Source organism: Neomonachus schauinslandi, chromosome 4 (genome assembly GCF_002201575.2).
Source record: "Neomonachus schauinslandi chromosome 4, ASM220157v2, whole genome shotgun sequence".
NCBI lineage: Eukaryota > Metazoa > Chordata > Mammalia > Carnivora > Phocidae > Neomonachus > Neomonachus schauinslandi.
Genome location: NC_058406.1, coordinates 40,359,518 through 40,372,913, shown reverse-complemented (window position 1 = coordinate 40,372,913; position 13,396 = coordinate 40,359,518). Strand labels below are relative to the sequence as shown.

Here is a 13,396-nt window from a genome sequence, read left to right as displayed (position 1 = left end):
TTAATGCTTAAAAAACAACCCTTTGATGTTGCTATAATCCTAGAACCTCACCCTGGCTCTCTTCTCAGATCTACCTCTAGATAGTCTTCCACAACGTTCCTTTAACATTAGAATAAACTCCACACATCATAACATCCAAGTTGAAGATCTACTCACCAAATCATTTTTATGTAATGTGTAAGAGGCGGTTTATAACTAGAGTTATTAGCGTAAAATCCCAGAACTGGCCTAAACTCCCTTGTACAGCAATCCATACATCTTTGGTGTACTTAAAAAGAAAATCTACATATATAGCTGCCCCAACTGCAATCAATAAAATAATATGCACATATTTATCAATAACATGGACAACTGAGAGTAATTAAACTGTTTCCTCAACTCTTGTAAGAATAATGCACACAAGAAGAAAATAAAAGTTTTTGCTACATATTATGACTTACAGTACACAGAAACAAAGCCATCTAGTCCAACCTCCCCCTCAAAGAAGTTACTTTTACAATGTTTTTCAAAGTCTTCTGGTCTTCACTTGAGTATCTCAACAGACAAGGGACTCATTACCTCCTAATATATACTATTTCATAAAAATTCCCTTGCAGTCGTAACTGTTCCTCTTTCTATTTAACATTTACAATATAAAACCCTACACTTACTCATGTCCTTTTTAATGGAGTTTTGCTTTAAAACAAATCATCAGAATATAGTCCTTTATACCATTTTGAAGTGGGCTTTCTTTGAGAAGAACTCGGAACAGAACAGATCCTTTAAGACAGGGTGTGATTTCATACTTCTAACAGGGACATCTTGTAGAAGCAGCAGTTTGGGAGTTAAGCAGATACACATTCTCTGTGCTACTCATTCAACACTATAACCCCCAGGGCTAGTTCAGCCTTGAATAAATGTACGTGGCACTGATTGCTGTGTCTGACAAGTGCTGATGCGGTGATCCTGATCCGGTCTTCCCCATGACCCTCCCCTAGCCTAGACTTCTCTAGCCTTTCTGTTTTCTTCCTCCTTCCCTTTGTCTACTCCCTCACTCCCTTCTTCCTGTCTTTCTTTCCTTCTTTTTTGTCCATGTCCTTTGTGGACACTTTGTGACCGAAGTGGTTATGCTGCCCTTTTGGCAGTCAGAACCAAAGAGGTTGCTGCTCCTTAATTTACTATATTGATGAGCCATAGTTCTCACTTGATGACTTCTGTGTGAATTCATTTAAAGTTTAACACAACTATTACAGAGAAATAAAGGCAAATGGTTTGCCTTTATTATGCTTAAAAGAAGTTAAACTAAAACAGAAATTAAACCCAATCTATAAATTAGATAAATCCATAAAATTAGAAATCTATGTAAAGAAAAAAAAAACCATTTATGTGGTAAATATACTAAAAACAAAACAGTCTCTAGTCTTCAAAAATATTTGCTAATAAAGAAAGCTAAAGTACATTTTAAAGTCAAAGAGAGTAGCACGATTCTACATCAGCCAGGACCTATGTATCCAGTGTAAAATATATAAAGAGAGAAACATCTGACCCAACTTCAAAAATAGTATCTAGACTGGCAGAAGAATATCAAACTCCCTCAATGCTGTATATAAGTACCTCCTAGTATCTTTCTAAAACTTATATTGAATAGCATCACTTCTCAGAAGGTACTTCAAAGCTAACAAATGTCAGCAAAATTAAATGAATTCCTATTAATGACTTTAGTTGGGACATTAAACACTATTTATACATACATATAACCAAATGCTTCACCTCTATTTAAAAAAAAAAAGTATTGCAAGGATGTCCTTAAAACTGTCTGAAAAACGTATGAACTGTAGCTGCTTTGTAGAGGTACTTTTTTATACAACAGTACAGGAGGCAATTTTTGAGGCAGGGAATAAGAGCTTTTAAGTAATTCCTGGTGACAGAGGAAGAGTAATGAACAGTGGAGGTTAAGGTGTTAAAAGGTGGTTTAAGGTCTTGTTGAGGTCAGAATCAGGAAATAAAGTCACGAGTAATTTGAGGAACTGAGGAGAATAACAGAACAGGAAGGGCTATGGCTGAATAACAACACTGTAAAAAGAAATTAACAAATGAGTAATTATTTTCCTACCAAATCTTATTTTACAACAAAAATGTAAAGGACTAAGTACCCTATATTCAGTGTTTTCTTACATAGGAAAAAACAGTATATAATAAAAGTATGTTGCAAAAGGAGAAAAGGAAATAGAGAAATTAGTTCATGTAATTCTCACAGAGAAGTTCAGAACAACAAGAATGCAGAATAAGTTATCAGTAGAACCATAAAGGGGAATAACAGCTTAAAAATTTAACAAAGGAAAAACACCAAAAAAAAAAAAAACACCCCAAAAAACAAGCCTCCTAATGAAAAATAAACAACATGAATCCAGACAAAAGTAGGTGATTTTTAAAAATTAGCAAAACACATACCCTATAATTAAAATAATGAAAACTTTGTAGAAATGTCGTTTTGATTTAAATACAAGAGTATCTGGAAAGTTTATGTTCACAATTAGCAATTTGAGATGACATGCATCACAGATATGCTTTCATCCAATGAAAGAAGTATAGAGCATACTTACAATTGAATCACTTACAATTATTTTTGAAAATTCAAGAACTGGAGAGATACCAGAAGACTGGAAAAAAGCAAGTGTGGTACTGATCTTCCATAAAAGTAAGGAAAAGAGAGAATAGAAAGTTACTTTACCATGCTGTGAGTCTGACATCAATAATTAAGTAAAGGAATAATAAGAGAAAAATCTGTAACTATTCAGAGGAAAAGTAGGTACATGAGCAGCAAATGACAAGTTAAAAATAAAAAAAACACATTATGCCAAACTTAATGGCTTTTGTTCCTTCGAAATTTGTTAGCAAATTAAGTTTTTTGAGAAATGATACCATTTGTCTTCTTACCAAATGACTTATAAGTTGGTTTAATGATGAAAAAAGTATATTAAAGAAACCAGAAATATTAATGAGATGACGATTTTATGTGGAGTATACTAATATGTTATTTCCTGGAATTACTAAAAATTTGGAAACATTTATAATTTATAATCCCTATTGTCTCTGTGGTTTAACCACTTCAGCTAAAGGAAGAGCTGGATTTAGAGATATAGGGAATTTCTCAGGGCAAGACTTTCTAGTTTTAATCCTAAGGAATACTCAACTATCAATTCATTTGGAGTGAAGATTATAAATTTGAAACTGTCAACAAAATTGAGCCCATTACTACATGCTTTCCTTCACTGTAACTTCAGGCTATTTTCCATTTAAGTCAATGTTCTGATAATCTAAGGCTCCAAATCAGGTTCTCTTTTATCAACATGGTAGCTACAGTTATTTTACCAGCACGCTAGGTACCCCAAGAATATCCTAAAAGGTAAGGTCTTTTTCTGTAGTTCTCTAAGTGAACAGTTCTAACACCATGGATTCACCATGGATGCACATTATATATTAAAAAATTTTTTCAGAGTATTAGATCCTCTGCTAGACACTTAATAGGTTTTCTCATTTGATTATCACAAGACAGTAAGGTACAGAGACATTAACCCTATTTTATAAGCATTTACCCAAATCATGAAGTGGGGGTTTTCTTTAATTGGGATTTCAACCTATTGCTCTGACTTCAATCCGTTACACTTTTCTCTTAAATCACAATAATATTGGAAAAGAATTCATGGCATAAGAGCACTAAAATGTAATCTAGAAACGGCCTGAAGGAGGCTTGATGTAGTTAAAATGAGCACAGCTTTAAGGTCAGACTGATCTAGTTTTAAATCCTGAATCTGCAACTTCCTAACCCATATGATCTGGCCAAGCTACTTACTCCACCGCCATTTTCTCATCTAAGGATGGGCATAATAACAAACCATTCAAAGTTGTTGGATAGATGAAAGAATATGCGTAAAGTGACACAAGAGTAAGTTTTCTACTTCCTCTTCATAATTTGGAATCATATAAATAACCAGAATTCACTACTGCATCTCCAGGCCCTAAAGTAGTGCCTAACATAAAGAGAGCACTCAATGACCGATGGATTAAACCAAAACTGATTAACCAGATAATACCATAAAACAATTTTAATAGAGATCCATAATCAGTAAAAGGATATAAGCATAAGTTAAACTGTATAACATTCCTTTAAAAAAGGAAAACAGTAACTTGATAAACTCTGAAGATAAATAGTAATAAAAAAAGGATGAGCAATACACAACTCATAAAATAATAGTTCTAGAAAACAGATCAGAAAAAAATTCCATATAAGATTTTCAGAAAAGGATTGGGTATTATGCCTGAATTACAAAAGGTAAATTGTACTGAATTATTACCTTGGTAACAAAGGGTCAACAATATAAAGCCTTTTTCCACCATAAAATAAACTGATTTTTGAAAGTACATCAGCTCTTCAAAAAACAGAATCACTTTTATCTTTAAATTTTAAAAAAATGGTTTATGCATAGTATTAAGTTTCTGTTTAAAAGCATACATATACCACAAATCTGAATTGCTCATATAGTCGGGAAAGAGAGTTACTTTGTTAAACAGGAATCAGGTACAGACATCCGTGTCAAAATTGATGAACTTAATCATAACTCAGCACAACTGCTTATTCTTCACAATCTCTTCATCTAATACTGACACTATTATGTAACCTTTTGGCTTACAGAAAAAAATACTAATATTGATTTCATAAAGCTATTTGGTTACTCAAACAACTTCACAAAAAAGGTTTGGGATTTGCACCATTTTCCTCTATTTTTAAATCACTGATAGCTTGTCTTTCCAAAAGACTCAAAAAAAAGACTCAATTTACTCAATAAAGTCATATAAAAAGTCTTGTCAAAATCTAAATAAAACAAATAAAAACCTGAAGTTTATGAATAGGATAACCATATGCCCTAGTTTGTCTGGGGTCATCAATCTTTATGCCTATTGTCTCAGAAAATTAGCAGCCTCCCTCCCTCTCAAAAGTGCTCCAGTTTGGACAATAAATTACATGGCTCCTTCTCCATAAAGGATGTAACTAGCCTTTTAGAGATAAAAATGTCTAGAAGGCACGTACGATTGCCTCTGAAGTGTCAGAATGCAGGAAATAAAAAATTATTTTAAATGAAACATAAGTTTACAGGCTCTGAATGTAGAAATCCAATTACAGGGCGCCTGGGTGGCTCAGTTGGTTGGGCGACTGCCTTCGGCTCAGGTCATGATCCTGGAGTCCCTGGATCGAGTCCCGCATCGGGCTGCCTGCTCGGCAGGGAGTCTGCTTCTGCCTCTGACCCTCCCCCCTCTCATGTGCTCTCTCTCTCTCATTCTCTCTGTCTCAAATAAATTAAAAAAAAAAAAAAAAAAGAAATCCAATTACAGAAATAAAGCTCCACCAGATTTCAATGAATATTAACTGGGTGCTTACATTATGCTAGGTAAATGGACACATGAATAATATAGAAGCTACATTTTTAAAGTTATTTTATTTATATACACAACCTCCTCAAATAAAACGCAAGAAGCAAAACACATGAAACACATCATATATTAATACTGGGGACTGGGATTGAGACAGGGACTCATAATTTTTACTTTATACATTCACTTGTCTGATTTTTAAAAGTATACATTTAATTCAAAAGCTTATGTAAAAATATTTGGAAACTGTGCAAGTTTATAAATATTTTTCAAAAGTTTTATAACTTTTAGCTTGCAAAATCAATCAGCTTTATTCTCTTAAAATTATCTACAAAACTCCTATAATGTCTTGAGAGTAAATCTGGCAATACAGCTGCTCAGGTACACGTTTCCAAGCAAAATGTAGCATAACAAATTTATAACATCATTTACAGACTAAAAGCACAAACTTGAAAAAAAAAAAAAAGCACTAAAAATTTAGCAATCTACACTACACTGGAATAAACGCCAAGAAGAAAAATAGCCAGTAAAACGAAGAAGAATACCTAATTTTTTTTCTACATCCTTCCTGCCAATAATATAATAATGACTCAACATTCAAGAAAGCAAACTCATAAAAAACAAAAACACCTACTACATCACTCCCTCTAACAAAGCACTGTTTGACCATGTGGTGCTGGCCATTAGCCAAAGCTTTTCTTTTCACCCACTAGTTGGTCAGGCTACTGTACATATATTTCTTAAAAGTCATAGGTTAACTCATTCCAAGATCTATATAAGCTCTGAGTGGCTTACTAGTATGGGATGGAAAAAAAATACATTCTTCCTCTCTCCAACTCCAGATTACTACCTATCATTCAGTTTAACAGCATTCTGGAAAGCAAAGAAGACTCACTACTATTAAGGGTCCACCAAAAAGCAAAGTTTTAGATAAATACTGGAGATTTGCTCCAAGCATAACTAGGAGAAACTCATATTCAAACATATGAATCCTTAAACTAAGTATTTTAGTAGGTCAAGTTTTGAAATAACTGCAGAATTCTCTTACATAGCATAAAAGCTGTTAAAATTTTGATCATGAAATGTTTTAAAAAACAAAACTTGATATATTTCTCTGACAAACCTGGATCTCTCTGTATAGCAAAACATAACACACCGAAAATTAAACAACACCCAAGGGGAGCTAAATGATGAACTAGTCAGACCAACAGACAGTACTAAAAGGCTTAGACCTCACACAAACCAACCAAAGTAGAACAAAAACAATGCTGAATTGAAAAGAATAGATACTGTAATTGGTTTGACATTTATCCCTTCAAAATTATATATGCCAAAAACAGTTTTTGTGTATCTGATTTTAGCTGTCAGTGAACATTACACAGAAGGAACAGGTTCAGTTTTTGCTAAAGTTGTTAAAAGTGTAATATAGGGGCACCTGTGTGGCTCAGTCAGTTGAGCATTGGACTCTTGATTTCAGCTCAGGTCTTGATCTCGGGGTTGTGAGATAAAGTCTGGCTCTGCGCTGGGTGTAAAGCCTGCTTAAGGTTCTCGCTTCCTCTCCCTCCCCCCAAAAGTGTAATATAAAATTACCCTAATTTAGTTTAATTGTGGTCAGTAATCTATCAAGATGATTTAAAGTAAGACTAGAATATATCAGGACAGGACTTAGTGTTGTTCTCAACTGTATCCCGAAGGCCAGTGCTTGGTTTGTAACAAGTGCTCAATGAAAATTTTGTAAATGAATGAATGAAGGAATTCTGAAATGTGCCTACCTGCTAGCACTTAAGCAATAAGTATTCAAAGAAATTATAGTTGAGTATATTCATGAAAAAAGCATAAATAACTCATTTACTCTAAAGGATTTATTATATTACAAGTATGGATGCTGACTTTTTTATGGCCAACCAGAAGTTTTTAAGTAGAAAAAGAAATTAAATAAAAGGTAAGACACTGTATTGTGCAGGCAGTACAAGAAGCAAGACCAGGCAATGACAATTGACTTGTCCCTCTAAAAACTCATTCTTCTCATGCCAAATCCTCTCACGAGCAGTTTTACACATGCAGGTATCACCTCAACTTTCAAAAGTCTGAGTTACCACTTTGCTTTTACAAAAGACCTTTATCAGTACCTGTTTTCACTAACCAAAAGAAATCTGAAGAGGATATCTGCTTTTATGAAAAAAAGGCAAAAAGCAAAAACAGCATTCAGTATTTGTTTTGCTGTGAGCTGTTACAGAGGCAGTGAATACCCTAAGCAAGAGTGGCACTGCCAAGCTCTTTCTCTGGGAACTACACTCAGCATCTCAGCCATAAGCTGCCACAGCTGTGAACTTTGTGAGCATTTGTGCTTTATCTCAATTTTTTGTGTATCCATTAGCAAGACATGTCCTAAGGTGTTAGAAAAGCCCAAGAGGTTATTTTTAGGGCCTAGGACTGCTCAAAAATCTTTCCATATAAATTAATGGTAATTGCTTCTTCACTTTATACCATTTTAACTTAGGAAAGGTTTCACAGGAACACTCTACTTTCCAATAGCAGGGGAAACCTGTACTGCTGCTCTCAGGTTGGAATTCAGTGTTACAATAATGATTTATTCATTGGGTATCTCTTTTGACTATTGCACTGTGCTGGGTATTTTGGAGATGCCAAGATGAAGCAGCTATAGACTCTGCCCTAAGAGTTTCAAATCTCTAAGAAAAGATAAACATCTATCTACAAATAACTGATTCAAGCATGGTAAAATAAGAGTTATAAGAAAAGTACTAAGAGCAGAGGGCAAAGTTGAGGGCATGAGAAAAGTTTCACAGAGGCAGCATTGTGAAGTACAAGATGTGGACACAGATGTGAGGGGAAAAGTATGACAGCAGTGGACGGAGGCTGGAAACAGCATAATGAAATGGAATATTTCAACTTCTCTTTAATGAAGTACCATAGAAATGAGGGCAGGGTTAGGTAAACTAACAAGGGATGCTGAGGTACCCAGGAAATAGGAACAGCAGGAAGCCTTCACCATCCTAAGGCTGAATGAACAAGGAAGGAAACTGTTACCAAGGACCAACTGGAGCTACTCAAAGGACACTCTAGTTATGGTGCATAGGTACTGCTAAAAACATATCAAAACAGAGGAGCAAGAGGAATAAATACCCCAAGAGTTCTCTCTTTTCTTCCTCCCATCTTCTGGCACTGCCTCCCATTAGCTAACCCCAACCAGAATCCAAAGGAGAAAGAACTTCAGGTGACACAGGCTATAAAGGTCAGCCTCCTGGAGCAAAGAGCAGACAAGGGCAAAGAAGGAATCTGCAGGAAAATGGAGAATAACCAGAAAAGGCATACTTGCAGGCTAAGGGTTAGTATAAGCACAAAGAGAGGCTGGAAAGCAGAAGGAAGCTAAATGAGGAACAATATGCTCTGGAAAAAGATGATATTTTTTATATCCAGATGCTGAATCTGAAAGGAAATAAAAATTAGTGGCTGAACTGGAAAAATTACTAAGGTTTGGGGAGTGAGGAGAGCAATGAATGGAGAGCAGCAGTAGGGTAGCACTCTGGTTTTCTCTAGAGTCAGAAGAGCAAGAATCACTGGGCTCTAATCCTAGTTATTCTAGTCTCTGTGTGACCTTGGGCAAGTCAGTTGGCTTCTCTGAGACTGTTCTCTCCACTATAAAAATAGGTAGAGGTTAGGGGCGTCTGGGTGGCTCAGTCGGTTAAGTGTCTACCTTCAGCTCAGGTCATGATCCCGGAGTCCCAGGATGGAGCCCTGTGTCCTTGCACAGCAGGGAGTCTTCTTCTCCCCCCACCCTCAAATAAATAAATAAAATCTTAAAAAAAAAATAGGTAGAGGTTGTATTAAAATTTTAAGATCCCTTCCAATTCTAGGAGTCTGTGAAGCCAGTATCTCCAGATAAATTACCATGTTCATCAGGTGAGTAAATACCTTACCACATTTGAAAAACCTGGGGTCCACTCCTTTAAAAAAAACAATTTCATTTCAATAAAGACAATAAGAACTTACAGGTTCCAACTGCAGCCAAGTCCTGCACAGTATGACAAAGAATGTTAAAGAACAAGCAAACTCTATCATTTAGTGTAACCTTGAAACTGAGTGAGAAAGACCAATGCAACCAGATTTTAAAACATGTTTTGGAATACAGAGAATGCAAATAACCAACGAAGTAAGTAGAATAACTTGACTGAAGTGGCACATTTTGGAAAAAACAAAATGAAGTGCCTGGTCAATACAGCAAAGAAGCGAAGTTCTTAAAGGTGTCTCCAGAAATAAATGAACTCCAATGTAAAAGGACTACAAGTCTGTCTCTGTTTCTCTCTCTCTCTCTCTCACACACACACACCCCAACCATTCCTTTACGACACAAATATTCACTTAATATCTGTTATGTGCCAGGTACTGTCATGGTCTTCAAAGGACATCTTTAACGACAATGCAGAAAACAGCAAATATAATTTCATTACCTAATCTTCTGGAATGAGCCCAAATTTCACCCCTTCCAAGCAACATGCTCTGACTTCCTATGATACTAACTACAGTAGAACTAATTAGTGCTGGTACTGCTATTAGTATTCTTTAAACCATATTAGAGATCATATAGATGGGGGGGAGGATTTGCCTGGGAATCTGCTCACCATTTAAAACACTGTTTCTAAACATTTTCTCCAATCCCCTCTCTCAGGTGTGGCAGCAATCAGGGAGCTTGGGGACTTAGGAAATATTTCTACCGTACAGGGATAAACCTAACTCCAGTACAAGTGAGACAAAGGTTTGCACACTTAGAACATCATTAAGTCACATATTTTAATCATTTAACAAGCATTCAGTGAGTACCTACTATGTGCCAAGCACTGGACTATGGACAAAGGCCCTGGAGATACAAAGATGAGTAAGGACCTCTGACCTCTAGAGGTTAGGGTGCAATGCAAGAATCAGACATGTGAACAAAAAATCTAGATTACAACCTAGCTGTCTATAGAGATATGAACAAAGTGTTATAGTAGCACACAAAGGATAAGAGTAACTCTAACTGGTCTGCCTGAAGGAAAACATTAAAGAAAAAGTAACACATGAACTGTATGTTAAATGAAGAACTGGAGGTTTATCACTTGCTAGAATTCTGAGCAATTATAATTCCAAGCAAGAGGGGAAAGGTTGTGAAAGGACAAAGAGCTGAGAGGCTAAGTCATGTTCTAAATGATTAATAGTTCACAGTGCTGGAGTGGATAGCTTGGGTAGAGCATCTGCAGCTGAGTTCAGACTAAAGAGAGATAAATTACGACCAGGTCGTGAAGGGCCTTGAAGGGCTTGATAGGCAGCTGACTGGCAAATGGATTCAAAACAGATTTTTAAGCACAGGAATGACTCAGTCTGATTTGATTTGAGATAAAGAGTATAGGTAGAGGGAAGACTAGTTAGAAGGTTTTGCAAAAGTCTAGGTGAGAGATGATGAAGGCCTGAATTAAACTATTATCACGTGGAAAAAGGATAAATCGAAGAGATATTACTAAGGCAAACAGGATCTGGTGACTAGACATGGAAAATAAGGGAGACGGCCAATAGCTTTAAATGACCAATTGCCTATGTATGGTGGAACTTCAATTAATTAAAATATTTAGGGAGAGATACTTGGCTTAATTATATTTTCAGGCTAAGAACTTTTCTTTCAAACATAATCTTTGTTTAAATCTTTATTGAAAAATCTTCCTACATATAATTTGTACGCTAACCCCATAGTAATCATTAAAACTGTCTTTTTCTATAGAATCCTCATAAACATCAATTATCACTCCATACTACAAAGTCTAGATACTGATAAAACTTGACATATCCCAGGGGATATGCTAGGATTTGCTTTTCAGAATATCTTTCTCAAGCAATAGACCGCGAACTATATAACTGCCTGATTTTCCAACCAACGGAATAGGGCTGGATCGCAATGCTTTTTCCTGGCTGATCCAAACTTAAATTCCTTGCCCATCTTCTTATCATCTGGGGATGGCTGAGTAGATCACTACTGAATATAATCTTTTTGCATTAAAAAAATACCACCTAGAACTTTAGAAATATCAAAATCGATGTGACCAATAGTCTTTGCAGCCTAGTATTTATTGAGGGGCACTTCAAGCATAATGCCACCTCTGTCAAAAACAAACTCAGGCAGTTGTTAAGCGTCTGCCTTCGGCTCAGGTCATAATCCCAGGGTCCTGGGATCAAACCCTGCCATCGGGCTCCCATGCTCAGCGGGAAGCCTGCTTCTCCCTCTCCCACTCCCCCTGCTTGTGTTCCCTCTCTCGCTGTCTCTCTCTCTGTCAAATAAATAAATAAAATCTTAAAACAAAAAAACAAAAAAACCCCTCAGGACACTTTGGAAACCGATCTGGCTTCTCTGTGATATTTATTTTTCATTTCAGCTCTCAGACTAAAAGTCTGATTTTTGGTGGTTTATATCTTCCCTGAGCTAGGAAAGGTAATAAAGTATTTTTAAGTTGCTTCTGGTTGGGCTGTATAAAAAATGAAAGTTAAAAAAAATTTTAAGAAAATGAGAGATGTTACTATTAAAACGGTTTCATCGCTTAGTGCAATACAGGCAATGTTCTGAAAGATGATTCATAGACACTGGACTAGAATTTCCAATTTAAATTTCACTACAAAAGTTCTTAAAACTGTAATTACATCTCTAAACATCTCTGCTAAAACCTGGGAGAAATAATTACTTGATTTGTTTTTAATTTCCTGAACATAGCTAAACGTAAAAATTTGACAAGCAAAACCAAATATTACTTCAAATGAGCAAAAACTTTTCTGCTTCAATACTTTTCTCACTCATAACAAAAATACTTGTGAAGTACAGTATGAATGCTGAAAAAAAAATGCATGATTCAAACATGCTTCCTAGACTATTCATTATAGTCAACTTTCCATAACTGAGCTGTACTGAGAAACTAAACCTTTCCCTCCAGTTTTTATGAGAACCTCACACTATTCCAAAGTTTTCAGTTTTTTGCACAAGCTACTCAAGAAGCGTAAAACCACTCCCCTCCCCACACACATACTCACAAATAATAGCGCCTATAATTATTACACACAAAGGTACTAGGCCAGGCTGGAAGAACACAGTGCCAAAAATAAAACAGAGAATGTTTGGCCCGCAACTGGAGCCTCTATCAATGGGCAACTGGTCAAAATTAAGCTTTCATATTACGGGAAAGCTTAAATTTTGTATTTATAGCTTGCGACAGCTTTGGAAAAGGAAAGTGAGTTCCCCAAAAACGAAAAAAAAAAGGGGGGGGGTAGATGCCCTCTTCCAATCTGGTTTGGTGGCGAATGACCTCTCGGTGAAACAGGAAGCCCCTAGCCTCACCCTCCAACCCATCTCGGCTGAAGAAGTGAGGAGAGCTCCCCGAGAAGAGAGGGCCTGGGTGGCCACATCGTCCTACTCACCCCAGAGGGCAGCGGAAAGGAGGCAGGGACAGAGCGACATTCGGGGCTACGGCCCGGCCGGGCCAGACAGCAGGGACCCCAGGGACTCAGGGGTGGGGGCCGGCCCCTTTCCCAGACCCTCAGGGTCTACTCACTCCGCAAGTGGCCAGCAAGAAAGCCATTCACCAAGGCCCCTGCCCTCTATGCCTCCAGGGGAGGGAGTCGGGGGCCGCTTCCAAGCACCCCTTTTTTCTCCCTCAGGCCGTATCCCCCACACTGCAGTGAAGTCGATCCACTCAGGTTCAGCCGGTCCCCCGGGACACCCCCCTCACCCCCCCCACCCCCGTCCGGGCCTAGGGGCCGCAACGATTGGCTGGCCCTGGCGGCTCCTGGCAAAGAAACCCCTGGCGATTGGCCATAGGTCACCTGCTGTAAAGGAGGTGAGCGAATGACGATTGGCCGTTAGGCCAATTTTGGGTGGAGGGGAGGGAGTGGGCCACCCGCGGGAGGGAGCGGGAGGGGCCGGTAGCAGCGGGTGGGCCCAGGAGAGCCCAGCTCC

The 13,396-nt window shown here is 37.3% G+C and overlaps 1 protein-coding gene across 5 annotated transcripts in view; it reads right to left on the bottom strand.

Annotated features, from left to right (window-relative positions):
* The window catches only part of OSBPL9 (oxysterol binding protein like 9), a 170,518-nt gene that overhangs the window by 59,291 nt on the left and 97,831 nt on the right, over window positions 1-13,396 (bottom strand). Inside the window, exon 5 of one of the 5 annotated variants that reach the window (XM_021684302.1) lies at window positions 2,598-2,666. The exons of 3 other annotated variants lie outside the window; for them this stretch is intronic. In XM_021684302.1, the coding sequence (XP_021539977.1) occupies window positions 2,598-2,666 (69 nt within the window). Of the gene's footprint in view, window positions 1-2,597; window positions 2,667-12,992; window positions 13,150-13,396 lie in introns of those variants that run through there. One more of the 5 variants, XM_044914512.1, reaches the window with a different exon arrangement.